The 26232-nt window shown below is 55.9% G+C and overlaps 1 protein-coding gene across 4 annotated transcripts; it reads left to right on the forward strand.

Moving 5' to 3' along the window:
* The first annotated feature begins 166 nt into the window (after positions 1–166).
* Positions 167–25263, forward strand: PPP2R2D (protein phosphatase 2 regulatory subunit Bdelta). 4 transcript variants are annotated; one of them, XR_008392223.1, is made up of 11 exons: positions 167–273; positions 366–458; positions 11478–11575; positions 14832–14997; positions 15399–15511; positions 17723–17900; positions 19805–19969; positions 21286–21455; positions 21525–21616; positions 22094–24248; positions 24390–24469. XR_008392223.1 is itself a non-coding variant. In XM_053668376.1 (10 exons), the coding sequence occupies exons 1-10, from the start codon at positions 267–269 to the stop codon at positions 22428–22430; spliced, it is 1419 nt and encodes a 472-aa protein (XP_053524351.1). In that variant the 5' UTR covers positions 167–266; the 3' UTR covers positions 22431–24383. The 4 variants fall into 4 exon arrangements, 3 of the variants coding, with proteins under 3 accessions (XP_053524351.1, XP_037014997.2, XP_053524352.1); XM_053668376.1 differs by lacking the exon at positions 24390–24469 and having other exon boundaries at positions 22094–24383; XM_037159102.2 differs by lacking the exons at positions 22094–24248; positions 24390–24469 and adding an exon at positions 24517–25263 and having other exon boundaries at positions 173–273.
* The last annotated feature ends 969 nt before the right edge of the window (positions 25264–26232 follow it).

Raw genomic sequence — 26232 nt, forward strand, 5'->3', positions numbered from 1 at the left:
GCCCCGGGCCTTTCCGGAGGCCCAAGGCCCCGCCCGCGGCTCAGGGGAGCTCCCGGCGGCCCCGCCCGCGGCTGCGGAGGAGGCGGAGGGGAATGACGTCATTGAGCCGGGCGACGGGCATTGGGCGCCATTTTGAAAAGGGTAAAAAAAATCCCTCCTCGGCGGCGGCGGCGGCAGTAGCGGCCTGGCTGAGGTGCTGAGACAGCAGCTGCGCGGAGCCGCCTGCTTCGTCCGCCGCCGCCTCGGCGCCCGCCGGCCGTCCGGCCATGGCAGGTGAGGGCCTGCGCGGGGCCGAGTCGCCGGGCCGGGACGGGGGGCGCGGGCGGGCGGGGCCGCGCGGCCTGACGCGCCCGGTGTGTCCGCAGGAGCCGGAGGCGGCGGCTGCCCCGCGGGCGGCAACGACTTGCAGTGGTGCTTCTCGCAGGTCAAGGGTGCCATCGACGAGGACGTGGCGGAAGGTAAGGCGTCGCTCCCCGCCCCTCAGCCCCCGGGGTCGCGGCCGTGGCCGCGGAGATCGTGCGCGCCGAGGTCCGAACCGCAGACCGCAACCGGGCGCGGGCCGCGCGCAGAGCCAAGGTCACGGCGCTGCTCGTTCTCGGTCTTCTGTCCGCAGGTGGCTGCCGCCCGCCTCGGCGGCGCTGGGGTCGCTGCGGACCCTCGGGGCGCGGGAACCCCGACCTGGCGGGACCGGGGCTGGGGTTCCCGACCCGGCGCCCTGCCTCCTGCGGGTCTGGGGCTGGTGGTGGGCGCGGTTTCTCTGCCTCCTTCCTGCTCCTTCTCCGGGGAACTTGGCGGTGTCTTCCAACCCCGGAGGGGGCCGGTCCTCACCCGCAGGCCTGTTGCGCGGGCTCGAGTGGCCGGCAGCCGCCGCCCCGGACGAAGGGGGCGCGGACCGGGAAGCGCGTCGGCTCCGCCCCCGGGAATCTCGGAAGACGCCGGCGGCTCCCGGGCGGGCAGCGGCCCTGGGGCGGCCCAGCGTGCGGGGTGCGGGAGGGCGCACGCCTTTCAGAGGAACGCAGGCGTTCTCGAAGTTCGAGGGCCGCCTCCCCGAGTGGGGCGTCCGGGCTGTTCTGCGCGCCGCGCTCCGCGGTGGCCTCCCCGGGCTGCTTGGTGGGGGCGTGCGGGCTCCCTCAGGCCCGGCTCCCCGCTGCTCGGGCTGCAGCTGTGTCCGTCGTCGGTTCCGAAGCTGGAAAGCGAAACCGCCGGCGGCCAGGGGTCGCTCTGCGGCGGGGGCGAGGGGGTGGCCGGGCGGATCCCGGCGGGAGGCGCTCTGGGCAGCGGCCAGCCACGCGGGGGAACCCCGGGTCCCTCGGGAGCGCAGCCGTGCGGAGGCCCTTCCTGTCGGTCTGCGCCGCAGCTGGCCGCGCGGGAGGCCTGGCCGAGGCTCCCGGGGGGGGGAGCGGGAGACGGCTGCTGGCTGGGACCTCCAAGCAGTTTAGTTCTAAGTGGGAGGTCGATTTCTGGAATCTGTCAGGCGCGGGTTCTTCGTGCGTGATGTGTAGGCGCCGTTACCCGGCACCACTCCAGTCCCTTGGAAGGCCTTCCGGGGGGAGCATCTGCCGGTGCGGCCCGCCCGTATCAGCGCCCTTCGCTTCAGCAGAGTGTGAGCTTCTCAGCTGGAAGGCTCAGTGCCCCAAACCCCAGCCCAGCCCCTCTACAGGTCCCACCCAGGAGGTCACCACTGCGCAGGGTCGCTGCTTGTGATGTTCCGGAGGTCACTCCAGGTCACCTGTGTCCGTCACCTCTATTCTCACACAACTTAGGAAGGCAGGGACCTTCCATTGTTTTCCCGTCTCAGATGCACAAGCCAGGGCACCAGGGCCAGCAGCTTGGTCAGCAGCCACTGCCGGGTGGAGCCAGAGTTTGCAGCCCGACCCCGGGGCCATCCAGGGCCTGCGCTGTGCTGCTTCCGTGACCCTTCTAGGCCAGTGTGCAGAAGCCCCGCCGTGGGGTGTGGCAGCTCTGAAGCTCGGAGGCTCTCACCACCAGGAACTGCAGGGCGTTGTGCCTGAAAGCACATGAAATGAGATCCCGTTAAAGGGGTACGTGTCCAGACTCTGTCAGGTCAGCAGTGAGGGCTAGAGGACGGCCAGTCTAGAGGATGTGAAGAAGAGGTGTGGAGAGAAGTAACAGAAACACCTGCGGGTCAGACAGGTGACGTGGTACCTTGCCGCCCAGCCTCTTGTGGGGACCGAGCTGCTTTCTTGCAGGGAGGTTTGGGTCCCTGGCCTTTGCACAGAGGTAGGGGGTGACTGGAGGGGGCTTTGTAATGAACTGACTGCTCTCTGGTTTCATACGTCTTTTTACATTACTTGATAACAACTGGTTCCTTTCATCTCAGAATTTGTAGTTTTAAGTCTCTCTGTTTTTTTTATTTGATGATTTTTGTTTTCATCAGTATTTTAACTCATGGTCTGATCTACGGTTTTAAATTAGAGTCTTCTAGAAAAATAATTCGAAAAGAAACTAAAGGTTTATCTGCCTAGCTCAAGCGTGAGTCTAGGGCACTGTGTAAGTCACCTGGGCATCTGAGGAGCCTGGCCAGCCCTCCGAAGGGGTTTGCATGGATGACACAAGAGGAGGAAACTGTTGCATCGGTGAAGGGTGACAACGATCAAGGGCACTTGGGCATCAATACTAGGAAGTCATGTGTTTCCGTGAACATGAGATGGATCTGATTTCAAAGATGTCGACACGTGGGGAACGTGCTGCTTAGAACCAGTGAAGCAGGGCAGCTGTGGGGGTAAGACTTTCCGTCGGAGTCGTCATCTTCAGAGTGGGACGACTGATTATTCCCAGTCTGATGTGTACATTCCACCGTGGGATTTCCATCTTCTTAATGCCTCTACTGATACTTCAGGAAAGCACGTTCTGGGGAACATGCATATCAGAGAAGAAAATGATCTGGTAACGTGCTTGCAGTTTAATGTAGGGATTCCATGAGCAGAGTCTGCCTTTAGGAATCAGCTGTGCGTGGATTCTTTAGTGCATTCAGCATATTTTTGAGCCCAGGTTCGTTGTCATGTCTCTGAAATCAGGCGGCATGTGCAGAAAGCTCATTGGTCATGGTTGTATGAACAGATGTACATTCACACGGTTTGTAGTGGTGTTAAATCACATTTCGTGGTTTTAAAGATTTTATTTATTTCTAGAGAGGGAAAGAAACATCAGTGTGTGGTGCCCCATACTGGGGACCTGACTGCAACCCAGGCATGTGCTCTGACTGGGAATGGTGACCCTTTGGTTTGCAGGCCAGCACTCAGTCCTCTGGGCCACATCAGCCAGGGCGGACTCCTTGATCTTAAAAGTCTGTTAGTTCAGTGGGAAGTTCTGGGTTGCTGTGTCTGCCAGTTATTAAGTCTGAAGGGCCACTCTGAACTTTGACTTGCTTATCTAGAAATTATGTCAGAAGGTGTTTGCTAAAATCAAACATTGTGCAGTGCTTTTGTAACCTGTAAATTGTTGCAAATATTGGGTACAGCCGTTAATTCATTCTCATGTATTTTAAGGTGTATTTTGTTGTAGCTATATTTAAGTGTAAAAAGAGCGGTTTTTTTGTTTTTTCCTGACCTCCTTCCAATCTCTCCACTCACCCCAGGTCCCTCCTCTTGTGCCTGACCTACCATTTTCTGCATTATTTTTCAGCACTGATTCTCATTCCTTCAGTTTTGCTCATATGCCGTTGCCAGCATAGAATCTTCTTTTTGTCTTGTGTATCCTACCCACCCTCCCAAATCCATCTCAGAGCCCGCTTTCCCAGTGAGGTGCTGCTCGGCCAGCCCAGCCCAGCACCCTGCTTCGCAGTCCAGCCTCCCCTTCACTGGCACACCAGCCTGTGCAGCAGGCGGCTGTATGCTGCTCGCTGCTCCTCGATTTTCTCGGGTGGCTTGGGCTTGTCTCTTCGACCTGGTATGACTTGGGTTGTGGAAAGGTGTTACAGATCCATTCCGAACCTTTAGCCATGTGTTACCTTGTCAAGTTACTTGCCTTGTGCTGGCTTCTCTATAGAACAGGTGACATTCCTGTGAGCATTAGCAGAGTCGATAGGAACGTTCCAGGTAGTGCAGGGGAGGCTCTGGTAAGCAGGCCGCACCTGGTAACCATCACCTGGCATACAGAGGAGGACAACTTCTCTGCCTTTCTCCAGGGAGTCGGTTTCAGAGTATGAAGGGTGTGGGGCCGGCTTCCGGCGGAATTCATCTCAGAAGGCCACAACAGTGTCCTGAGGGCTGCGGGTGCTGGGTGTTGGAACAGAGAAACCCAGGTCCTGCCTCTCAAAGCCCTCTGCTCAGGCAGACTGACCAGCAGGTGGGCCACTGCACTGTTCTGAGAGCAGGGCTGTTCAGCTGGTCAAGAGAACGGGATAGAAGTGCCTGTACAGAGACTGGAGGTGGGGGGTGGGCAGGAAGAGAGAGGAAGGGAAGGGGAGAAAATGTGCTAGATTCAGGGGGCTGGAGTGGAGATTGGAGAGATTGTGGTGCATTCTGGGAAGCCAGAGTGCTTGTCAGGGGCAGGTCTGCAGGGTCCTGGGGTGCTGAGCAGAAGCCTTGCCTACCGTGCAGAGGACTTGGTGTTAAGCCACAAAGTGATTGGGGGAATGAGCTGTTAAGATTTTAAGCAGAGGAGGGACATCGACTGGACTTCTTTTTTTTTTTGGAAGGTCACTCTGGCCAACGGAGTAAGAACGGAGGCAGAAATGCCGGTCACAGCATTGCTGCAGTGATAAAGGCTGGGAGCGTGGGCCTGCTCTGAAGCAGAGGCCTGCTGCCTCCTTTGGAAAGGGCAGACAGTGAGTGTCCCGGGCTTCACAGACCACGCTGTCTCTGTTGCAACTACTGGGCTCAGCTCCGCCTTTGGAGCAACAAAGCAGCCTGAGTCCCCGCTCAGGAGTGGCACGGCGGTGTTTCAGCACCATCATGCACAGGGCAGCGGGGTCGGGCGGGGCCCTGGGCTGCGGTTGGCCAGCCCTAGGCTGGACCAGTGGTTTTCAGCCTGTGGTCCCAAGAGGACCCTCAAGCTTTCGTTCACATAGGTTATAGCTACCGATATTTCTTGTGTTTGAAATCAAAACAGAACAACTGAAAGTCCATTTTACTTTAAATTAACTTAGTTCGTGGTAGCATAGCAATTTTAATGAAAAACTGACTCGGTGCAGAGCTTGGCATCGTTTTGCACTTTGCAAACCCCCATAAGTCCAGGGCCCAGTAGCAGACAGCTGGATTCTCAGATGTGCTTCTGATCCAGTCTGTTGCAACTGTCTAATTGAAATACATGAAGAAAATTCAGCCTCAACTTACACGTAGTTAGAAAAGGAAGGGATGATGTAATAGCTGCCTTCTATAGTTGATGCTCTTTAATAGCGGAACAAAACTGGAGATGACGGTTTCCTCAAGTTTAGTTACACTGCAGAGCCCAAATCTGTCGGTGGACTTTTTCTCTTGTTACATTAAAACCCACAGTTCTGTCTTGTACTCTGACTGGGTCTCTTATCGTGTGTGCGACTTGGTAACATCACACCTGGGTCACTAGGAAATTTCCTTCCTACACCGAATTTTTCAGATTATGTAAATGTTGATCCATTTCACTGTGCAAAGAAGAATCACATTTGTTAATATCACCACTGACCTCATCAGAAAAGTCTTACAGTGGGAACATGTCAAATTAATGGTAATGAATACAGAATACAGTTTTCCAGAATTCTAATTTTCTCTTGAAAGCTTGGATTTTATCATTGGCAATAAATGCTGTCATTTAGCTGTCTTCTGTGAAGTGAGAGGCTCACTTTGTTCACTTTCAAGAAAATTTCTGCCAAATACCAAAGTCTGACCACCACGGTCAGTCGGCTGCGCTCTCAATGACAATGGCATCTCTGCAAGGGTGACTAGTAGGGCTGGCAGCACAGGCACCTGCGTGCGCTTTCCCTGGGGCAGCCGTGCCCCGCAGAGCTGCAGACTGCTTTGTGTGCGCGCCCCTGTGCCACCTGGAGTGGCAGAGACATGCACGCCTCCTCCAGCATGGGGATGAGTACAGTGCATCTGACTGTCCGTCAGGGACGTTCCCCAGCCAAGCTGCACATCCGCCTCCAGGCAGATGACACCCAGTGGAGACGGCACAGGATGCGCTGGTCTTAGGGGAAGAGTTTGACCTCGTGGACCCCTGAGAGGTTCTCGGGGTGTACAAGGGCCCACAGAGTGCGTGCCAAGAATTACCAGTGAGATGCTTGCTGGTAGCAGTGGAAGTAACAGAACAGGGCAGCTTTCAGGATGGACTGTCCCCCTCATCTTCACTGGGTTTTACTGTTTTCATTTCAGTATGCCAATGCAGGGCATTTGTTGTTAAAGAAATCAAGTGATATTGATGCATGAAGAGTAAAAATGAAGTGTCTCTCCATTCTACTGCTGTCCTGGATCTTCCCCAGACATACCTAATCTGAAGCGGGTGTTTATGTTTTAGGCTATTCCTTATGCGTTTATTTAATTTTGTGTTAAAAATGTAGTCAGCATGTGAGCGGTAATTCTTTTATTCCTTACAAACGTGAATCTTATAAACATTGTTTTGCAACTTGCTGCTCTGTGTTTCTGATCTGCACCTGAGACTGGCTGGCGACCTGGCGGCCGCGGAGCTGCGCGCGCACATTGGGGCTCCTGTGACCATCGCCTCGGCCGCCCTCGTCTCAGATGGGGGGCTGGATCTCAGCCAAAAGTCGCAGCGCGAGTGGGTGTGAGAGCCCGGACTCCGGTCCTTGTGTGTCCAGTCCTAAGGGCCCACACTTAGACATTGCAGCGCACTCCCTTTTTGTGAAGCTTTGTCTGATTCTTTCCGTGGCCGACAGTAGTTCGTCACTCAGACGACCTCATTTATTTAACTGGTCCCTCTTGTCGGTCTCCGGTTTTTGCTGTTATCACAGATGCTGCAGCAGGGTCTGGTCCCCCACCCTCCCTGTGCAGGTGGGTGCTCCTGCGGCCGGACTCCTAGGAGTGGATGCACTGCCAGGGGCCACTCGTGTCCGCTGCTGCGGGGCTGCCCTCGGAGGCAGTGCCAACGCACACCTCCCGCAGCACTTCTCCCCACTCACACGGAGAGCGGCAGTCTGAAGGTGGCCTGGTTCAGCGGTGTGGCCAGTGTCGGAATTTGTATTTCCTTCCAGAAACTGGCTCTGTTTGTCTCGTGAGTTCTACTGCACTTTTTGAAAATCAAATTTTTAAAGCCATCTGTGTTATGAATATTAATCTCTTTGAATTTTTACTGTTAACCTTGAATTTTAATTCTTTTGCCCCTGTTTCATACACTCTCCTACCCAGCGTTCAATTAGGTCTACTATATGTGTGTCTTTTTTTTTTTAAGATTTTATTTATTTTTGGAGAGGGGAAAGGAGGGGGGGGGAGAGAAACACCAGGGGTGGTGCCTCTCACACGCCCCCTACTTGGAACCTGGCTTGCAACCCAGGCACGTGCCCCGACTGGGAATCGAACCACCAACCGACCCTTTGGGTGTCGGGGGCTGAGCAGGCCAAGGCTGACACACAGGACGACACTGGTCACAACTGTGTGTGCTGGTGGCAGAGACTTCTGCCATTTTCATCTTAGCATAATTTGCCACAAACCCTCTTTTTAGTAACTGATTTTATGTTTTGCTAATTTTACTCAGTCTGGTCCTAATTTGTAGAACGCAACTTGGGGTGCCTCTAGGTGGCAGTCCACAGTTTAGAACCCTGCTCGCTCTGTCTCCTGCCCTGTCTCTCTCGGTGGTTCTCCACTTTATATCTGGTAGACACTTGTAACTCTGTCCATCCATGTCTGGTCTCTTTTTAAGGTCTTTGATGATATGCTTTAAAAACACATAGTTAGAGAGGCAGTACATGCCTGTAATGCACTACACTGACACGCACATTTGTTCGTGTCTGCAGGAAGTTTTTCTTCTGTGGGAACGTGTAACGCCCCAGAGTGCCCTGGCCCTGCAGGCCACAGGAAGCAGGGGTTACACGGTTTACCTGACATCCCCGTGTGGCTTTTCACTCTCAGGGAGCTGACTGATGTAGTCAGCTCGTCGTACAGAACTTCCTTTACAAATATCTAATATCACCACCCACACCTCCTCAAAAAGGGGGGTGAGACTTCTTAAAGGTCTCGGTTACATCAGTATCGTGTTGACTATGTAAGCGTGGTTTATTACTGAGCCAGGGTGCTGTTTTTCTAGAGCTGACGATCACCTAGTTTTTCGAGTGCTGAGTCCCTGTTTTTTTTGTTTCTTTAAAATTGTATTTATTTATGTATGTATGTATCTGTTTGTTTAGTTAGTTGGTTAGTTAGTTATTTTTAGAGGGGGGGAGGGAGAAAGAGGAAGAGAAACATCAGTGTGTAGTTGCCTCTTGTGTGCCCCCTGCTGGGAACCTGGCCCATAGCCCAGGCATGTGTCCCCCAACTGGGAATCGAACTGGCAACCTTCTGATTCCTAGGCCATCTGACATTCAATCCAGTGAGCCACACCAGCCAGGGCAAGTGCTTTTTTCTTCTAAACAGACACTTCAGCAGACCTCACAGACTGTGTGACTTTTCCCAAACCCAGGAGGTGACACTCAGCGTGTTTGCCCCATGACCTCTTCTGGCCACAGTCCGCTCCAGCTGGGACTGCTGTCTCCAGGCCGACTCTCTGGGGGCTAGAGAGTCTCCCTCACGTCCTGGGTGCTCTGGGTGTCGGCGCGTGTGCATCGCCTGCGTCTGCTCCTCACTCGATGGCTGTCCCCGGGCTCCGTCGGTTTGGAACCCTTGTGCTGCCTCCTGGGACATTCCTTGGCCCTTTGGTGATTTCTCTTTTCTTTTCTCCTGTCTTTCTGGAACTTGCTAGCGGGGTGATGGGCCCCCTACCCTGACCCTCTGAGTAGCTGTTATTCCCAGTTGGCCACCTTTTTGTCTTTTTGCTATACCCTTTGGAAGACTTGTGAGGTTTTTAAATTCTTGTTGTACATTTGAATTTCAAAGAGCACTGCCTTGTTGCTTTTCCTGCCTCATAGCTCTCTGCTCGTCCTCCAGGGACCTGTCTGTGGTCACTGGCCTCCTGCCTGGGAGTCCTGCGGGGGCCAGAGGGATACAGTGCCCAGGGCCTGCTGCTCTGCCAGGCAGCCGCTCCACAGACTGTGGCACTGGGTTAATGCCGGGGTGTGCTTGGTAAGAGTGGCACCAGGCATCTGGCCAGCACTTGGCCAGCGCAGGGGCCGTGAATTATTTCTTTGACATTTTATTGCCACTCTCTCCCTCTTTCCTGCACGTTCCTTCTTTGCTTTGGGTTTCCTCTTACACATGAGCCAGTTCTGAGCTGTGGGTTCATGTTTCAGATGGAGCCGCTTTGGATCCACAGGCACTTTCTGTATGCAGGTGGGCTTTTCAGCTGCCTGCTGTGGCGGGTCATTTCTTTGAGGACCCTGTGGGTTTGACCCTTCCTGGCTTCTCTCAAGGGCTTTCTCATTTGGGGGGGGAACCCTGGGGACGGAGGAAAACAATTCCCTTCTGGGAGTTGGGATGCAAGAGCGGGGGGGGGCCCACCAGTTCTGAACAGACTCAGTCAGTCTCCGCTCCTCCGGCCCTTCTCCCTGTCACCTTGTGGGCAGGGCCGCTTTGGTTTCCTGCTGTCTGCCGCACCTCAGAGTCTGAGGCGGACACGCAGGGCTGCCGAGCACGCTCCATGGCATTGGGGGGCGCCGTGGGCGGTAGTGGTTCTGTACTCACCAGGCGTGTCGCACGGCAACATGTCCAGGGTGGGCTGCTTGTATGTCACCCAGCAGCCTCGCTCTGCAGGGCCACACTGGGGTGGCCAGGGGCCACGTGCTGTTGTGCCTGGTGCATTGAGGTGCCAGCCTGGGACCCTCGGTCACTGTTGGACATCCGCTGTCGGCGTCAGCCTAGTTTTGTAACGGAGTGTTTATCACATGAGATTCACGGCGGTAATTTAAGTTTTATTGGTTTCGTAACTTTGTTAGTATTTAGTTTGCATGTTTATTTTGATTTTAGAGCTTTTCGGAACTAGAGAAGATTTTTCTAATTTTAGGTTTATATGTATTACACAACTGAATGAAAATAATTCCTCACCCCCGACCATCATGGGACTTTTTCTTTTAAAAGAGTCAGTCTGTTTTAATTAGGTTTGACAGTCACTGACAGCCAGGATGCCATTAATTACAAAATAGGGTGCACCCCCTGGGAAAAACGACATGGATTTTTGGCCCCTTTCGTCCAGTGCAGAATTTTGGTTTCATTTAAGCAGAATAGGTTATCTTGAGTAATTTAGTTTGAAAAATAATGCTTCTAACAAGAAGCCTAATCCTTTTCCCAAGTCTAACTGTTTTTTGTTTTGTTTAAAGTAAAAAGAAATCCCAGGGAATAGAATTCAGTATGTTTTTTAAAGTTGGTATATGGGGCCAGTGCCGTAAGAAATCATTTTATAGTTCTTCGATGGGAATGTCTGTGCACACCTTCATGAATTGTATTATATTGTGGGCGGCTCTTCAAGTAGTTTCAGCATTGGGGTCTGCTTCTGATTAGAGCAGACATCGTATGTGACAGCCATTCGGCAACAGGCTTCAGTGGCCCTGCAGCCCCTAAGGCCATTGTCATTTGCTGGTGGACACATCCTTTGCACCCTTCAAAGGGCGCCCCAGCAGCCAGTGGACCAGGGGTGCAACCAGGCCTTTCTCAGAGCAGCCAGAGAGAGGACAGAGGTAGCAGCCCCTGGGGAGACCACACCCACACCAAGGTTGTGGTTCTGTGGGCCCTGGGGTAGGACCGGGGGCAGTGCTGTTTCCTCGGAGTGGGGGTGGCGTGGGTTTTTTTGATTCAGTGTCTGCACCGCCACAAATTCAGATCTGCTCCCTCTCACTCAAGCATTAGACTTAGGACACCTAAGGATGTGTCCAGCACTTGGCTTTGTCCTCTGTGTCCCCTAAGGAGCTAATTGTGTGTTGATCGAGTCAGAAGTCTCAGGTATCCACCCAGCAGTGTCTTACTGAATAGTGATGTCATCACTGTCAGAGCAGCGACTTGACCCAGACAGTGGGACAGAACTTCTACTGTCTGCAGTGCCCTTTGGTGCAGAAGCCAGCCAAGTTACTGTGTGGAAATCACAGTGCTTCTGTTAATGTTTTGTAACAGGCTTATTTTAAATGTTAATATGAGGCATGCACTATAAATTAGCAGTCTCCTGGGACCAGTTTTTTCTTTTCAGTATTCATTTTCTAGGTTTCTACCCTCTGTCCTTACATGCAGACGACCCAGTCTAGATCGATCCTGGTGCACAGGAAAACCCGCAAATCCCTGTGTGCTCCTTGGTTCTGGGCCCCAGAACCAAGAAGAGGCTGCATGGTTGACTTAATCCAGGGAGAAAATTTTATACGTGTTTATCTTTTGACTTTTTTGATTGGTTTTTGATATTCACCTTGACATCTCACTACCAAAACCTGGTTAATTGCTTCTCTATTTTATTGACAGCTGACATCATCTCAACTGTTGAATTTAATTACTCTGGAGATCTTCTTGCAACAGGAGACAAGGGTGGCAGAGTTGTTATTTTTCAGCGGGAACAAGAGGTCAGTAGTTTACAATCCACACCCCCCGTGAAGTGAGTCAGCCTCCTTAGATCGTTGACGAGGAGGAAGCACAGTTACGTCCTCTGTCTGTGACGCCACTTTAACCAGACAGACTCTTTTTTCCAGAATCATCTCCAGGTGATCCGTACTCAGCTCAGTGCTACCCAGCCATGGGGCCTCAGTCAGTTCCCTCATCTTCAGGGGAGGAGGACAGCCCATGTCCTGCCCACGGGTTGTCACCGCACCATGAGGGCCAGATGGAGGGCGTAGGGGGTGGGCTGCTGCATTGGTGTGTTCTCATCCTGTAATTCATCAGAGGGCTCCCCGTGAACTCCCTTCACCAGCGCCGGCCTGGGGTCCAGAGGCGCGGGGTGCTGCCCGGGACACGGTAGGGGTGGGGGGCGTCTGGCCCCTCTTCCTCCTCACCCCTTAAGGGCTGTGCTGTCAGCGCAGGAAGGGGAAGTGTCCTCAGAACCAGGCCTGTAAGGGGCCCACAGGTGAGTCTCACTCGTGAGCGCTAGCCGTAGGTCACATCCCTCTCTGGGGTCCCAGGGAAGAGAAACCCTTGTTTTCAGTCGTGCATAGAGGGAGTGGGAACGGCCTGGCCTTGCCCACCCCTTCACTCCTGGGGGCTCACCAGCCACTCTGAGAACACCCGGAAGCAGCAAGGTCATACCCCACACCACCGCTCTGGCCGCCCCCACCCTACCCCTCAGTGTGTCTCGTTTTTCACAGCTGGGCCCTTCCTGTCTGTTCCCTGGCAAGACCAGTGGGCACTTCCCTGTCTCCAAATCTTGATCTCTCAATTTTCATGGTGAAACTTTGGTACAGGGGCTCGAGAGCCCCTGTTCTCTTCCAGGGAGGTCTGTGGGGCGGCACACGCCACCAGAGGGGACCAAGGAGTGTCTGGGGCTGGCCCAGGCTCTCAGCAAAAGGGGCAAGTTGCTGGGGTAAATGGGGAGAGACTCCGGTTTTCATTATGGCCATAATGGAGGCCTTTCATTATGGAGGTCTTTGAAAATGTACAAAGTTTTTCAATCCTGATTATCTGATTGGGGCGGTGAGAATTCTTTTGTGAACATTACATCCACTCATTCATCTTTCTGAATCTTCACAGACAACTTGATAAGTTTACAGTTCAGCACGCTGATCACATGGGTGGGTGACCACAGAGCTGGAGAAGAGCTGTGTGCTGGGCCCTTTTCGAGGGAATCGGCGAAGGCGGCAGTGCTGGGATACTACCTTAGCAGAAGAGTTGTGCGCCAGATTGCTGAGTCAGCTGTCCTAAATTTGAGAGCTCGCATGTAGCTCCCTCAAGTTTGCCACTTTGATGGTGTCCTTAGAGAAAATGAGTTTTTCTTGTTTTTGTGGGTCATCGTTGAAGCTCAAAAAACGAGCTCCAAATGTGAGACGGGTGGCGATGAAATGCGAGCATTTTGACAGGTTTCTTGAGTGGTACAGCTTTCAGAGTGCAAACCTCTGTGTTTGCGTCCGTAGTCAGAGGTGCTGCTGGTGCGGTCACCAGCGGGCCAGGCGCGGAGGATGGGCAGGAGGCGGAGTCAGCACTGTGGGCTCGAGCTTCTTTCCTGTGTAGCAGCAGGGCCCTCTGTCCGGGAGCCCTGCCCCACGTGCGTGTCTGTTGTGCGGGGGCTGGAGGACAGGGCTGTGCAGCCCAGCCTTGCAGCTCGGTGCTGCAGTGCCCAAGCGTCGGGACTGCCCCAGGGCTGTGGGAGAGTCCGTCTGGGTGCAGCGGGGGTCTGGGGGCCCGGGGGCCCACAGCAGCCAACTGCCTGCCTCCTCCTCTCCTTGGCTTACCAGGCTCCGCTCAGTCCTGCCAAGAACCCAGTCCCTGCAGAGCCCCTTCCTGTCACTGTTCCTGCCCGTGCCTCTCCTAGCCCAGGCAGGAATGGCGCTGGCCACTTCGGGCCCTGTGCTGGCAGGGAGTGACCAAGAAGTGCTGGTGGCACTTAAACACAGGCATCTCATTTGCCAGTTCCCATTTTACTGTTTTTCTTAGCAGATAGATGTCTTAAGGCTCGGGACTGACTGACTCTATAGGTTTCCTTTCACTGCGTCGGTCCCATTGTCTTCATCTGTGAGGTACAAGTACGTGTTGGGGTCTGTGTTTTCAGGGAGGGGTAGGGATCGGGGGACAGTGATGTCCCGGCCCTGCTGACCAAGGGCAGCTTCAAGGCAGACACAACACAGGCAGAGTCCGGCGCTGGAGACCTGTGCGTAGCCCATGGGGGTGGTTTCTGATGCTGCTGGATCTAATGCAGAGATGCAGGGTGGCATCTATCTGCACACAGAGGCGCGCTCAGTCAGTCTTCAGTGACGGTCAGCATGCGGTATCACGTCGGTCTCGGGTGTACAGCGTAGTGATCAGACATTTAGACACCTAAAACCGGGACTGCTTTAGACACTCACTGTAGAGCAAGAATTAACAAAATACTGATCATCTTTGTTTTTAATCATGAAATGTTTAATATTTATAGAAATACCATTGGCCATGAGTGAAGATTTCAGAGATGAATGTAACTATGCATGTGAACCCAGCACCCAGACTTTGTTTATAAAGGGAAAGAAGGCCCTCGCTGTGTGGACGAAGCTCTTGCCGTGCCCTCCCCATTTTCCCCTGCACATCACTGCTGAACCAAGCTCGGTGGTGTGCCTCCCGAATTGGGTGATATTTTGGTGACAGCATGCGTCTTCCCAAGCCTGGTTTTCTGCTTGCACTTCAGCATACGGAGTGGTTCTGTGCGCTAAAAATGGGCCTGAGAGGTCTCGTGCTACAGGTCTCTGGGTAAGGGGCTTCCTGTGCCAGCTCATCTGTTGCAGCTACTGCCCTGGAGCAGACCCCACCCCTGTCGGTGGAGCCTCAGAGCTGGCCAGCTGTTCCAGCTGATGGCTGGACCCATCCTGCAGTGGGCAGACTCGGCACGGTCTCCTCTGTGGCCCTGCTCTTACCACTGCTCCCCCTGTGCCAGGGCGGGGGCAGCAGCCAGACCAGGTCCTGCAGCGGGGCCTGGCTGTGCCAGGACCCTGCCGGGCGACAGCAGAGGGGCCGGGCGCCGTCTCTCTTGCATCTCTGCTTACTCAGGAGCTTAGTTTCGAGTGTCTTCTGTTGGACCATTTGTTAACCCAGGGTTTTTTAACTTTCAGAAATGTGTGTGGTCACTTGATGTTTGTATTGGTAGTGCTAACATTTCTCCTGCGATGTGCTTGTTCGTTAAAACAGCTTCATGTTTCCTTGCAGAACAAAAGCCGCCCTCATTCTAGGGGAGAATATAATGTTTACAGTACCTTTCAAAGTCATGAACCAGAGTTTGACTATTTGAAAAGTCTAGAAATTGAGGAAAAAATTAATAAAATTAGGTGGTTACCACAACAGAACGCTGCTCATTTTCTACTTTCTACAAATGGTAAGAGCTTTTGTTTTCAATGGCTGTTTGCTTTAGGATTTTAATTTTCTATGTGTAGGTTCTTTTTTACTTTAACCTGTTCCAGAAGTTATTTCTGCTTTAAACTTTGGGGGGAGGGTAATTATTCACTAGGAAGCAAGTGATAATTTGAAAACCAAAGTCTACAGATACACACACACTCTCTCCCATGGCTCCCACTCATGAAAGGAAAAGGAAGCCCTCGCATGTGGAGGAAGCGCCCCTGCAGCCTCCCTGTGGTCAGCTCTGATGGTGCTGCTCCTGCAAGAAACGAGGCTTCGCCCAGAAGCAGAAACACACAGAGCTTCCTAATAGAGGGCCCAACCGAGTGGGGCGTGGTATGGTTTTTCCTCTCATACGGAGAATGAGGTTTTTATTTTCAGATAAAACTATTAAATTATGGAAAATAAGTGAACGGGACAAAAGAGCAGAAGGTTATAACTTGAAAGATGAAGACGGACGACTTCGAGACCCATTTAGGATCACAGCACTGCGGGTACACTTTCCATTTTCTTTACCCTGTCGGTTCTTTCCGTAAAGTGACTGTAATGCCCAAGTCAGCTCTGCCCTGCCTTCTGATTCAGAAAGTCACTGTGACACTGCAGCCGTCCCATGCGCCGTGTGTTAGCACAAGCCCCACTCCGTCTTCAGGAAACAGAGCGGCCAGGAGGAAGACTGACCGAATCTCCCAGCAGGAGTCTTTCTCAGTGCCACCTCCCTTTCCCTGTGCAGGCTCAGAATAGCTCCTGGGAGGGGTGACCCCTGGGAGGGGTGACCCTGGGAGGGGTGACCCCTGGGAGGGGTGACCCCTGGGAGGGGTGACCCCTGGGAGGGGTGACCGGAGGAGTTCAGGAACTTCCCCAGGGGGCGGAGCTCCAGTTGCAGATTGAAGGATGAGCCACAGGAGGGGGGGGGGGCAGGCACACTCAGGCGGGTGGAGCTGGGTCTCCTCCGAGTTAACTGAGGAAGGCCCTCATGCTTCAGAGTGCTTGCCTGTTGGCCCGAGAGCATCGGTACTTTTTTAAATTGTCCAGTTCTCCACTCCCTTTGTGGCATCCCTGGGCACAGTATGAAATAGCCATGTTTCATCAATTCCGATACCTAGGTTTTTTCACATTTTTAACGTTGACGAAATTGAGCAAAACTTGAAATCTTAGTCTTGTAATTGGCCTGTTGGTGCATGCCATGGATAGTACCATAAATGTGAGGAAGGTAAACCACCCACATCTCGGCCAGGCCTGCGACCCAGGAAGCGCCACTGTGGCCAGGAAGCTTCGGGAAGACCAGCCCCTGTGGCATGCAGAGGGCCCCGGCACAGAGCTGCCGCTGTGTGTGGGGGCCCGCTCGGCTGTTTGTCAGTGAGGGCTGGGTGGCACCCACGCTCAGAATGGCAGACGGGGCTGTGCTGCGGGGCCGTCCCCACCTCCACCCCCACCCCCCGCTGCAGTGATGCTAGCCCTGCGCACGTCTGTGTCACGCCAGCCCGAGGCTCTCCTGGGCTGGGTGCACTCAGGGTGTTTGGGTGGCAGGCCCACAGGACGGAGCCCCAGCCCTGCAGCAAAGGCAGGGCCACAGTGTCGGGAGCCCTGGGATGGGGTCGTGTGAGGGCAGTCAAGGAGGCGTGCAAAGTGGGACAGTCGTCTTGAGGTCTCTCAGGTCAGTAGGGTCACCCTGTTCCCAGAAAGCTGTGTGACATGCTTAGATGGAGCTTATGGAAGCCAGACTGGAAGCAAGAGGTGGTCCCAAGGGTGGCTTGTTGCTCCATGCATCCAAGACTCGTGGCAGTGTGGAGAGTCTGTTAGTGACGATGACACCAGGCCATAGCCACCAAATGCAGCCACTCCCATAAACTGCCCAGAGTAATGAAGGGGAACAGGGGGGCCTGCGGGGTGCACTTTCTCCTGCCCCAGCCTGTCCCCCGAGCTGCCACCTGCCTGAGCACTCTGTCCTCTCCGGACCCCGTTCCTCCTGACCACACCTGCTCACCCCACGGGCCACGCATGGGCCTGCCTTTGGAAGGCCCCACCTTGGTCTAATTCCAGGTTGCTTTTAGGTGTTCGGCTCGAATGAAGTGGTGGAATTGGTGGCCTGGGAAACATGAGAGAAGGAGCTGCTCTTATCTATTGTAGGGTGAGGGGGGTCTCAGGCTGGGCAACCACTGCGACTTAGCTGTCAGCTCAGGCCCACGTTCGAGTTCCCGGTCACCTTTCTGAAGGTCCAGAATGGACTCCGGGTCGTCTGACCCCGCCGGGTGAGAGCGGGTGAGAGTGAGGACGGGTGCTCTTCTGGAGGTCTGTGTTCCTCTCACGTCGTCGTGGTGTCAGAGGGGGGGCCGGCCGAGTAAGCGTCCCGGCTGTCCCAGACCGAGTGAGACCCTCATCCTCTAGAGGGTACAGGCGTGCAGTCAGCACTGAACTGGTTTGAGGTGAGGGCAGTCTTTTCTGCTCACTTCCCAGTAATTCTGCTCAGAGAAGGTGACAGTGGAGCCACATCAGGGCCCCGGAGGCAGCTTGTTTAGGTGCCAGTTTAATCTTCCCCAAGAAAGTGGCAGCCTTTGTGTAGTCGCAGCCAGGAGGAGCAGCTTGGGCATTACCTGTACGGACTGCCCCTTACCTGTAAATGGAGGCGTGTCCCTGTTGGTACCAGCTGTGTTCTGATTGCATGTTGCTGGGGTCTTGTTTTGAATTGTTGTTTCTTCTGTGTTTAGGTCCCAATATTGAAGCCCATGGACCTCATGGTAGAAGCAAGTCCACGACGAATTTTTGCAAACGCTCACACATACCATATAAATTCTATTTCCGTGAACAGTGACCATGAGACGTATCTTTCTGCAGATGACCTGAGGGTCAATCTGTGGCATTTGGAGATCACAGACAGAAGCTTCAGTATCCTTCTCTGGCTGGGTCTCCCCTTCCTGGGCTTGTCCTCCAACAGGGAACTCTCAGCACTGACCCCTCCTGTCACCTGGGATGAGTGTCCCTGAAAATGCAACTCGCCTGTGGGGGGCCTTTCTCTCCAACGGGACAGCCGAAGCCCCTGCCTTCCTGGTGGAATAGGGGGCAGTTTTAAGTAACACACAGGATAGGGCAGAGTTGCCTTTTCTTTTTGGCTAAATTTGCTAATAGAAAATATTGCCCTTGGTTAGAACAACACTTAATTACCCAACCCAAGAAGTGACAGATCGTGGGCAAATTCTATTTTAGAAGACATGCTATTTAAGGAATAATCAAAAACTCATCTTTTAAGTGATATATGCTACTACTATTTTTAGGGTGAAAATTAAATATTACTGGCTAGTTACACATTTTAAAAGTTTCTGGGAATTTTAAAAGTTCCCCAGAAAATGAGGGGCCTGTGACAATACATGTCGAGCAGTCAGGTCTTCCGCCCTTCGGAGCACTGTCTGGCCGGTCTGCGCCATCTCAGCCCCGGGTCTGCCGTGGCTCCGGTTTGGTGCGTGCGTGTCTGGTCTGTGACGAGAACCTCGTGAGACGGAGTGTGTGTGACTGTTGGTTCTAGCGCTGCTCACAGAACTCACAGCGGCCGTCCGTTACTCGACTTGGTGACTCGGTTCGTGTGGACACCGTCGCGGTGCCGCAGCCTCTGGTGCTGCCGTTGGAGGAAGCCCCGCCGCTCCCACCGCCGGCGCAGGGCGGCTTGTCTGGCTCCTGTCCTCTCCTTTCTCAGGCGTGACAGAACTTCCCAAGTGAGGATTCCTACATTTACGCCCATGCCCCCACACTCTCCCTATTCTCCTTTAAACCCACCGATTTTTTAATCCTCCTTTCCTCTGAACGCAACCAGAGCGTTACAGAGGAAGGGGGACTCTGCGCCTGAGTCCGGCCCGTGGTGAGGTGCCTCACCTTTGAAAGACACCAGCTCGTCCTCCGCGTGGTGATGTGATGCTCCTGGCACCGGGTGGTGGCAGGGCGTGGTCAGGAGGCCCAAGTGCAACTCCAGGGCCGTGGCCCCCAGCCTCTGGGCTCCAGGAGCCCCTCTCTCTGCAGAGCCCAGGCTCCTGCACAGCCTCGTGGGTCACTGTGGAAGCAGGGAGATGGTGGGCACAGCTCCCAGCCCGGTGCCCAGTGCGGATCGGGGCCCCCACCATGCACCTCGTTTTGTCTTCACACGTTGTAGCCATCTCCCCACGTGAGCAGGGGCGCAGATCTGTGATGGCGGGGGTCCCTGCACATGTGTCCCTTCACTCACACGCCCCTCGTTAGAGCCGTGGGCTCCCGTTAACTTGACACCCGACTTTGTGAGTGTTTTGTCACTGCTCGTTGTCACCTGTCCCCTGTGGACATGCACCGTTCTTAGTCAGCCAGGAGGACTGTGACTCGGGAAGGACTGGCTGACGCGGCCCGCTCACACGCCCTTCCCTGTGACAGACACCGTGCAGCAGGTTCGCACCCGGTGTGTCCGTGAGCGCTGCAGAAGCACCTTTGGTCTGCTTGCTCAGCAGAGATGGGGGCAGCAGGGCCTCCTGGAGTTTGGGCATGGCTGTTTGTGGTCACTCGTGGGCAGAGGATGGCACTCGGGTGCAGGTGGGCTCTTGCATTTCTCACGACCGTCCCTAAGTCTGTGCAGAGGCCCCTCAGGACGTCCGCAGCCCCAGCAGCAGGAGGGGAGCACTGGTGAGTGTGAGAGCGTGTGTGATCAAGGGGTCGGTGTGTGGCTCCCAGAGGCCTGCGTGCAGTGGCCGGGCCCGCAGCCAGTCTCTGGCCCTCACTGCGGGGTTGCCCATGGATGAGCTGAGGCCGCGCGGCTCCCACCTTAACCGCGCTCCCAGACATCGTGGACATCAAGCCCGCGAACATGGAGGAGCTGACGGAGGTGATCACGGCGGCCGAGCTGCACCCGCACCAGTGCAACGTGTTCGTGTACAGCAGCAGCAAGGGCACCGTCCGCCTGTGCGACATGCGCTCCTCCGCCTTGTGCGACCAGCACTCCAAGTGTAAGTGCCGCCCCTGCGTCCGGGCGTGGGGAGAGTGCACGGGAGCTGTGCCTCGCTGGCAGCCGGCTCTCAGGAAAGGCTGGCACTTCAGTCCTGCACTTGGCTTTCCTTCCAGTAAGGAAAGTGTTGCTTTCGTTTTATTTTTACTCATAAATAGGCTCGACTTTATAGAAACCAGTGTGGGGGGGTGACGTATGTTATGGAGACTCTGCTGGCTGGTGCTGAAGGGCACCTGGCGGGCCGCCCTGTTCAAGCCGGCACCGGCGCACCCCCTCGTGAGCGTGGCAGCAGCGCGAGGGCCGGCATCAGCGTGCTCAGCCCCCCGTCCTGCGCTCTGACTCCGAGGCAGCATGTGTAGAAGCGCTCTGACCCCCGCAGAGTCCCTGCAGGGGAGGCTGCGTCCTGGAAGCCTGGCCTCTGTCTCCACGGCCGCACCCGAGTGAGTGGCTTCAGTGAGCAGTTTTGTCCGTGGTTTTTTGAACAGCTGCTTGTTGCCACTCCCTTACGTAACTCGGACTTCGCATGCAGTGCCAGCAGACACACAGGCTCCTTTTCGTTTTCTAAGCCACTTAAAACGAAAGGCCGTGTGGACGTCCTGGCCCCAGGCTGACGGAGCTGCAGACACAGCTGTACCCAGTGCTCGGCAGGCACGGCCTCCACAGCGGCGCAGGTGGAGGATCAGACCGACCGCTGAGAGCACTGGGAGGCAGGCAGGTCAGCCAAGGAGCACCGGGCTCTTTCTGAGGGGAGTGGTCCTGGCTCGTCAGAGTAGACTCTGCCCCTTGAATAGAGAAACTACACCTTGTACCAGGTGGGCTGAGCGGGTCATTGAAGCGGGACCACGCTGGGCCCAGGCGGAGGTCGCAGTCACTTAGCCAAAGGTGAGGTGTGTTCTCAGCAGCCCTGTGTGCAGTGCCTGCGTTTTGTAGGGTGTCACTCCTGTCTTCTGACGATAGGGACAGGGCGAGGCTGCCCTTGTTTGCCAGGGCCTGGTGCCAGGAGGACACACAGGCATCTACAGTGATGGCCTCTGGTCAGCACAGGCTCCTCGTTAACCAGGCCCCACACCAGCGTGGCCCAGGAGCTTTCCGGGTAACCGTGGAGGCCCTGCCCACAGGGGCGCTGCTCCGAGTCCAGGTGGGACAGGCCCTTGTCGCTCGCTGGCGCCGAAGCGTCCTGTCCCAATGTTGTCAGCGCAGCAGTCGAAGACCGGGAGCATGCAGACGCGGGGAGCTGGAGCCAGCCAGTCCCGCAGGGCGTCAGAGTGGCTGGTTGTCCGGTTTCTAAACAAAAGCTGAAAACATCGTGTTTTTCAGTTTTTGAAGAACCTGAAGATCCGAGCAGCAGGTCTTTCTTCTCAGAGATCATTTCTTCCATCTCCGACGTGAAGTTCAGTCACAGTGGTCGGTACATGATGACCCGGGACTACCTGTCGGTGAAGGTCTGGGACCTCAACATGGAGAGCCGGCCCATCGAGACCCACCAGGTGAGGCTGCTGTGCGGGGACCCGCCCCTGGAGCCTGCCGCGCCCTAACTGCCCTGTGGTCTCGTCCAGGTGCACGAGTACCTGCGCGGCAAGCTGTGCTCCCTGTACGAGAACGACTGCATCTTCGACAAGTTCGAGTGCTGCTGGAACGGCCCCGACAGGTGAGCCGCGTCGGGGCCCACCGTGGGCGTGGCTTTCCGGGCCGTCTGTGTGGGGGGGGCAGTCTTCCTGTGGGGACAGCGGGACACCCCAGCGACTGTCCCCTTGGCTGTGGCCCCGGCAGGGTGTGGACAGTGAGCGCACCACTGGGCTTGTGTTGGACTTGTTTTAATCCTCAGCGAATGGGATTCCTCGTCTCCTCCTCTCTCCCAGCCGAGGGAAGACGAGGGAAGTGGGAGGTCCCTCACTAGTAAGGGTGTGGTGGCCCACAGCTCAGTGTGCCTCTTCTAGTGGGGAGCAGCGGGTCCCTGAGCTGTCACGCTTGGGCAGAGAGCAGTGGTGGTGGCCAGGGGGGTGTCCCGAGTGGACTGGTGACGGGACAGCCCCAGCGCCTCGGTGGTCTGTCCGGGGCCCGTCCTTCACAGACAATGGCACTGCTGAGTCACATCTTCAGTGTCACTCGGACACTTCTGTTCCAGGCTGTGGCCCTGCGTCATCTGTAGGAGACCTGTGTGTCACAGAGCACTCTGGAAGAAAGGGACTGGCCAAGCCCTTCGGCACGAACACCAGAAACACTGTGCTGACACTTCCAGCTCCGTACAAGCTCAGTCGAGCACACAGGGAGGGAGCCCTCGGGGGGCGGGGGTGGGGAGGGCGCTAGGGCCCCAGCACCTCCACTCGCACGGTCCCAGGGTGGGACCGCCAGCCGTGGGCTCACACAGGCCAGGCATTTGGGCCCCCTTGGGTCACAGAGACGCCGTCTGTGTTCCGTTGGGCTCTCGGAATTCATTTGCAGCTTTGGGTCGCGGTGGATAATAATCCTGAGACTCTCGGCCATGAGCCTGCCCTCCGTCACAGCCACGTGGAGTCTGGCTGCTGCGTGTCTGTCCTGAGGGCGGGGTGCTCTGGGCCTCCGCAGGAGCAACGTGGCCTCAGGTCGGGACTGCCCTGCCTTCGAACCACCGTGCCTCCCCGTAGCGTCTGATGGGCGGTGGCTGAGGACGTGAGACTCCCGGGTCCACGTGGCTCACCCGCCCCTAGGAGTGATGCAAGGGGCCCGGGCAGATGCCACCGTGCTGTCAGCGGGCTGTGTCACCGCGGTGCCCAGAGCTTTCAGCGCATGGTAAGCAAGCCTGCCCTTGGACCCCTGCAGACACGGGGCAGAGTGGACCTGGCAAGTGGACCAGGTAAATGGCACCTGAGAGCCACGCTGGCAAAGCCTGCAGGAGCACGTGGCACCCACGGCAGAGCCTCTGCAGGCTCACCCAGGGCTCAGGGCTCCGGAGCTGCAGGTGGCGCATGCGGGTGCATCAGCAAAGACACCAGGGCTTCCCCTCCGAGAACTCAGGTCCTGAAATCAGACGGCACGGAACAGGCAGTAAGAAATATTCCAGGTTAAAGGAAGGGACTGAACCCAGACAGGGCACCGCAGGCCAACGTGGCCTCGGAGAGGGACCGCAGAGCTCGGGGCAGAGATCTGCTGTGGAGAGTGAGCCACACAGACCCCAGGACAGCTCAGGAAGATGCCGGGGCAGGCGGCAGCCGGCACGGGTGCCTGGGGTGGGCGCTGGGGAGGCATTAGGGTCTCAGGACACGTCACTCTTCAGGGCTTGGACTGGCGTGGGGTGGGCGCCTCAGCTTCAAGTGACGGTGCCGCAGGAGACACAGTGGTGTTTGACTGTCAGCAGTGCCTGGTGGGGACATGCCGTTCTTACATTCTTTTTCCTTTTTGGTGCCTCTGAGTTAATACAATGTCCATTTAATCACCTGTTCCCAGGAACTTTCAGAAGCTTTCCAGTAACATTTACTTGTTCTTTCATTCTCAAAAACACTCCCCTGCCTTTTTGCCGGGAAGTTTCTGTTGGAGGATAGGGTGAGGTGCAGGGGGTCCCTGCTCTGTGCCTGGGCCAGGCTGCTGGGAGTCCGCTTACACCCACGTCTGGCAGCGTCCCCGCAGTCGAAAGAAGCCCGGCTGGCCAGGAGCTATTCTCCTCCTGCGTGGATCTTTTCTCTGGTGTGCAGTTTGGATGAGGTCGAGCACACACGAAGGTGCTCGCCCACGGCCCAGACCAGCCTGGAGCTGCGCAGGTGAAACCCCAGCTTCCCTCTCAGCTCCTGGACGGTTGGGGACAGGAGGATGGCTGGGCTTCCGCGCCGGGAGAAACCAGGCGGAGTCGCCCACATGTCCGGCAGAGCTGGACTGGGTCAGGTTGTGGCAGCAGTTGCTGTCATTCAGCATCCTGCTCCCCTTGCTCTGGAGGGAGACGAGAGGCTTCTCCAGGACCATCGGAATCCGCCGAGGCGAGGTGGGCTGCGTCTGGGGGTCGCCGTGAAACGAGGCTCTGCTCCCACACGTCTCCAGGGACTTCTTCGACCTTGTTGACTTGTTGCTTCGTGTGAGGACACGTTCCGAAATAACGGGTTTCTAAACACACTCTCTGACCACCTGTCCATGAGGCTGCAGCGACAGGTCAGGCTAATGTGGACCGAACGTGAGCACAGGTGTCAGCTGCAGGTCACTGACGCAGGACCGAGGTGCGGGCTTGAAAACAAATTAACTTGTTCACGGCCTGGAAAGATGGCACGTAAAGGACTGTTTTCAGGGGAGGTTACCTTTTTCAAAAATACATTAATGTAAGTAAAAAGTGTGTATCCGTTACCTTTTTTATTCTGTAACATGTTTTCACTGACGCAGTTATAAAACGTCTGAAGTTCAGTAAGACGTTATCTGTGCGCTTCTCTCCTGACCGGTTGCCTTTCCTGTCTCACTTCCAGGACTGGTTCTGTGAAGCAGCACGGGGCTCCCAGAAGGTGGCCTCACGGCCCGGCCCGTGCTGGCCCGGCGCTGCGGCGTGGCACCAAGTGCCCGAGGGCTCACGTGCTTCTCTCTCTGTTTGAACAGCGCGATTATGACGGGGTCCTACAACAACTTCTTCCGGATGTTTGACAGAAACACACGGAGGGACGTGACCCTGGAAGCTTCCAGAGAGAACAGCAAGCCCCGTGCCAGCCTGAAGCCTCGAAGAGTGTGTGCAGGCGGGAAGAGGAAGAAGGACGAGATCAGCGTGGACAGCCTGGACTTCAACCAGAAGATCCTGCACACGGCCTGGCACCCCGCCGACAACATCATTGCCGTGGCCGCCACCAACAACCTGTACATATTTCAGGACAAGGTCAACTAGGAAGCGTGCGGACAGCATCTCGTCTTGCATGGCTGTGCCGGCGGTGTCTGCCGGGGGAGGGGCGTCCATTCTGTCGGTGGGGCGCAGGGGTGCACGCCCTGTTCCCTGCCCAGACGGGAGCCACGCCGCCGGGGACCACAGGAGTCGCGGCCCACGGGGAGCACCCGCTCGGGGCAGACTGGTGGACAGAGCTCACTAAGGCCACTACCCAGAATATATTTATTGAGTCTGAGCCGTCCTTTCCAGTTTATAGACCAAAACGTGACACCCAACAGGACATTTGTCCCATGCCTCTTGTCCCTCTGCTGGCTGGCGGGGCCCTCAGGTGCGACTGTGCCGACCACCCGGGGCCACGGGCCGAGCAGGCTCAGGCAGCTTGACCCCCACACACCCGTATCTTCCAGCGCACCTTCTGGTGTAACCACCTAATAAAGGCAACGCACTATCCAAAGTGTTTTTAATCCGAACCTCGGTGTTGCCTTTTTCTTTGAGCGCATGTGATGAAGTCACAGGGAATTGTGCTTCAGAGCCTGGCGCTTGTCCTTCGATGGCGGGTGGGGGCCTGTGCAGCACCGAGCGTGCCCATCCCCAGGCTCCCGACGGTGCTGGGTTCTGTAGGAACCGTACATCCAACGCACCAGGTAAGGCCAGGGAACCCACAACGCTGAGAAGGGGCACAGCACGGAGCTGAGCAGACGCCGCTGCACGGAGGAGTGGGCCGTGCCCGCCGCGACGTGTGCACGTGTGTGCGCACACTGCATTTGGGCTGCACTTCGGGCCGGCCAGACAGCACGGCTGCTTGCGAGGGGGCACCGACCGCACTCCCAGACAAAGCCATCAGCTGCAACCAGGCAAAGCACAAGCTGTGCTATCCCCGACCCGCGCCCTTGCCCAGCCAGAGTCCAGGGGGAGGAGGAGCCAGGCTCACGCAACCTCTGGAGACGGGTCCATTTCCATGGCTGCTGACAGGTGCAGGTGCCAGTCACTCCTCACCCTGAATTAATGACAGGGCCACTTTAGTTCAGAGTCAGAAGTGGGGAAGCTAAAAGTACATTACTGTAAACAGCGCTCAACCTGTGCTCTGGTGGTGACCCAGTCCACAAATCTCAGCTGCTGAAGCGTAGGTCAGCCCTGGTGCCTAGGAAGAGAGCGGTTCTGGTGAGGTAGGGCTGTCGTATTTCCACTGTTCAGACCAGAGGGTTTAATAAAGTTCTAATGTGTGATGATTTGCAGTGTGTTCCGACCACTTTTTCATCTGTCCTTTGAAATGTGTTTCGCACCAAGACAAAAAGCAGCCTTCTGCAACACGGATGGGACGAGCAGCAGGTAAGGGCTGCACGCGTGTCCCTGGGCGGGAGGCAGCTGCAGGCCAGGGCAGCCCCGCCGGGGCCAGACGGGCCCTGGCAGCGGGCTCCGTGAGAGGGACTCACTGGGGA

This window comes from Artibeus jamaicensis, unplaced genomic scaffold (genome assembly GCF_021234435.1).
Source record: "Artibeus jamaicensis isolate MK-2021 breed Jamaican fruit bat unplaced genomic scaffold, CSHL_Jam_final contig_490, whole genome shotgun sequence".
Classification (NCBI taxonomy): domain Eukaryota; kingdom Metazoa; phylum Chordata; class Mammalia; order Chiroptera; family Phyllostomidae; genus Artibeus; species Artibeus jamaicensis.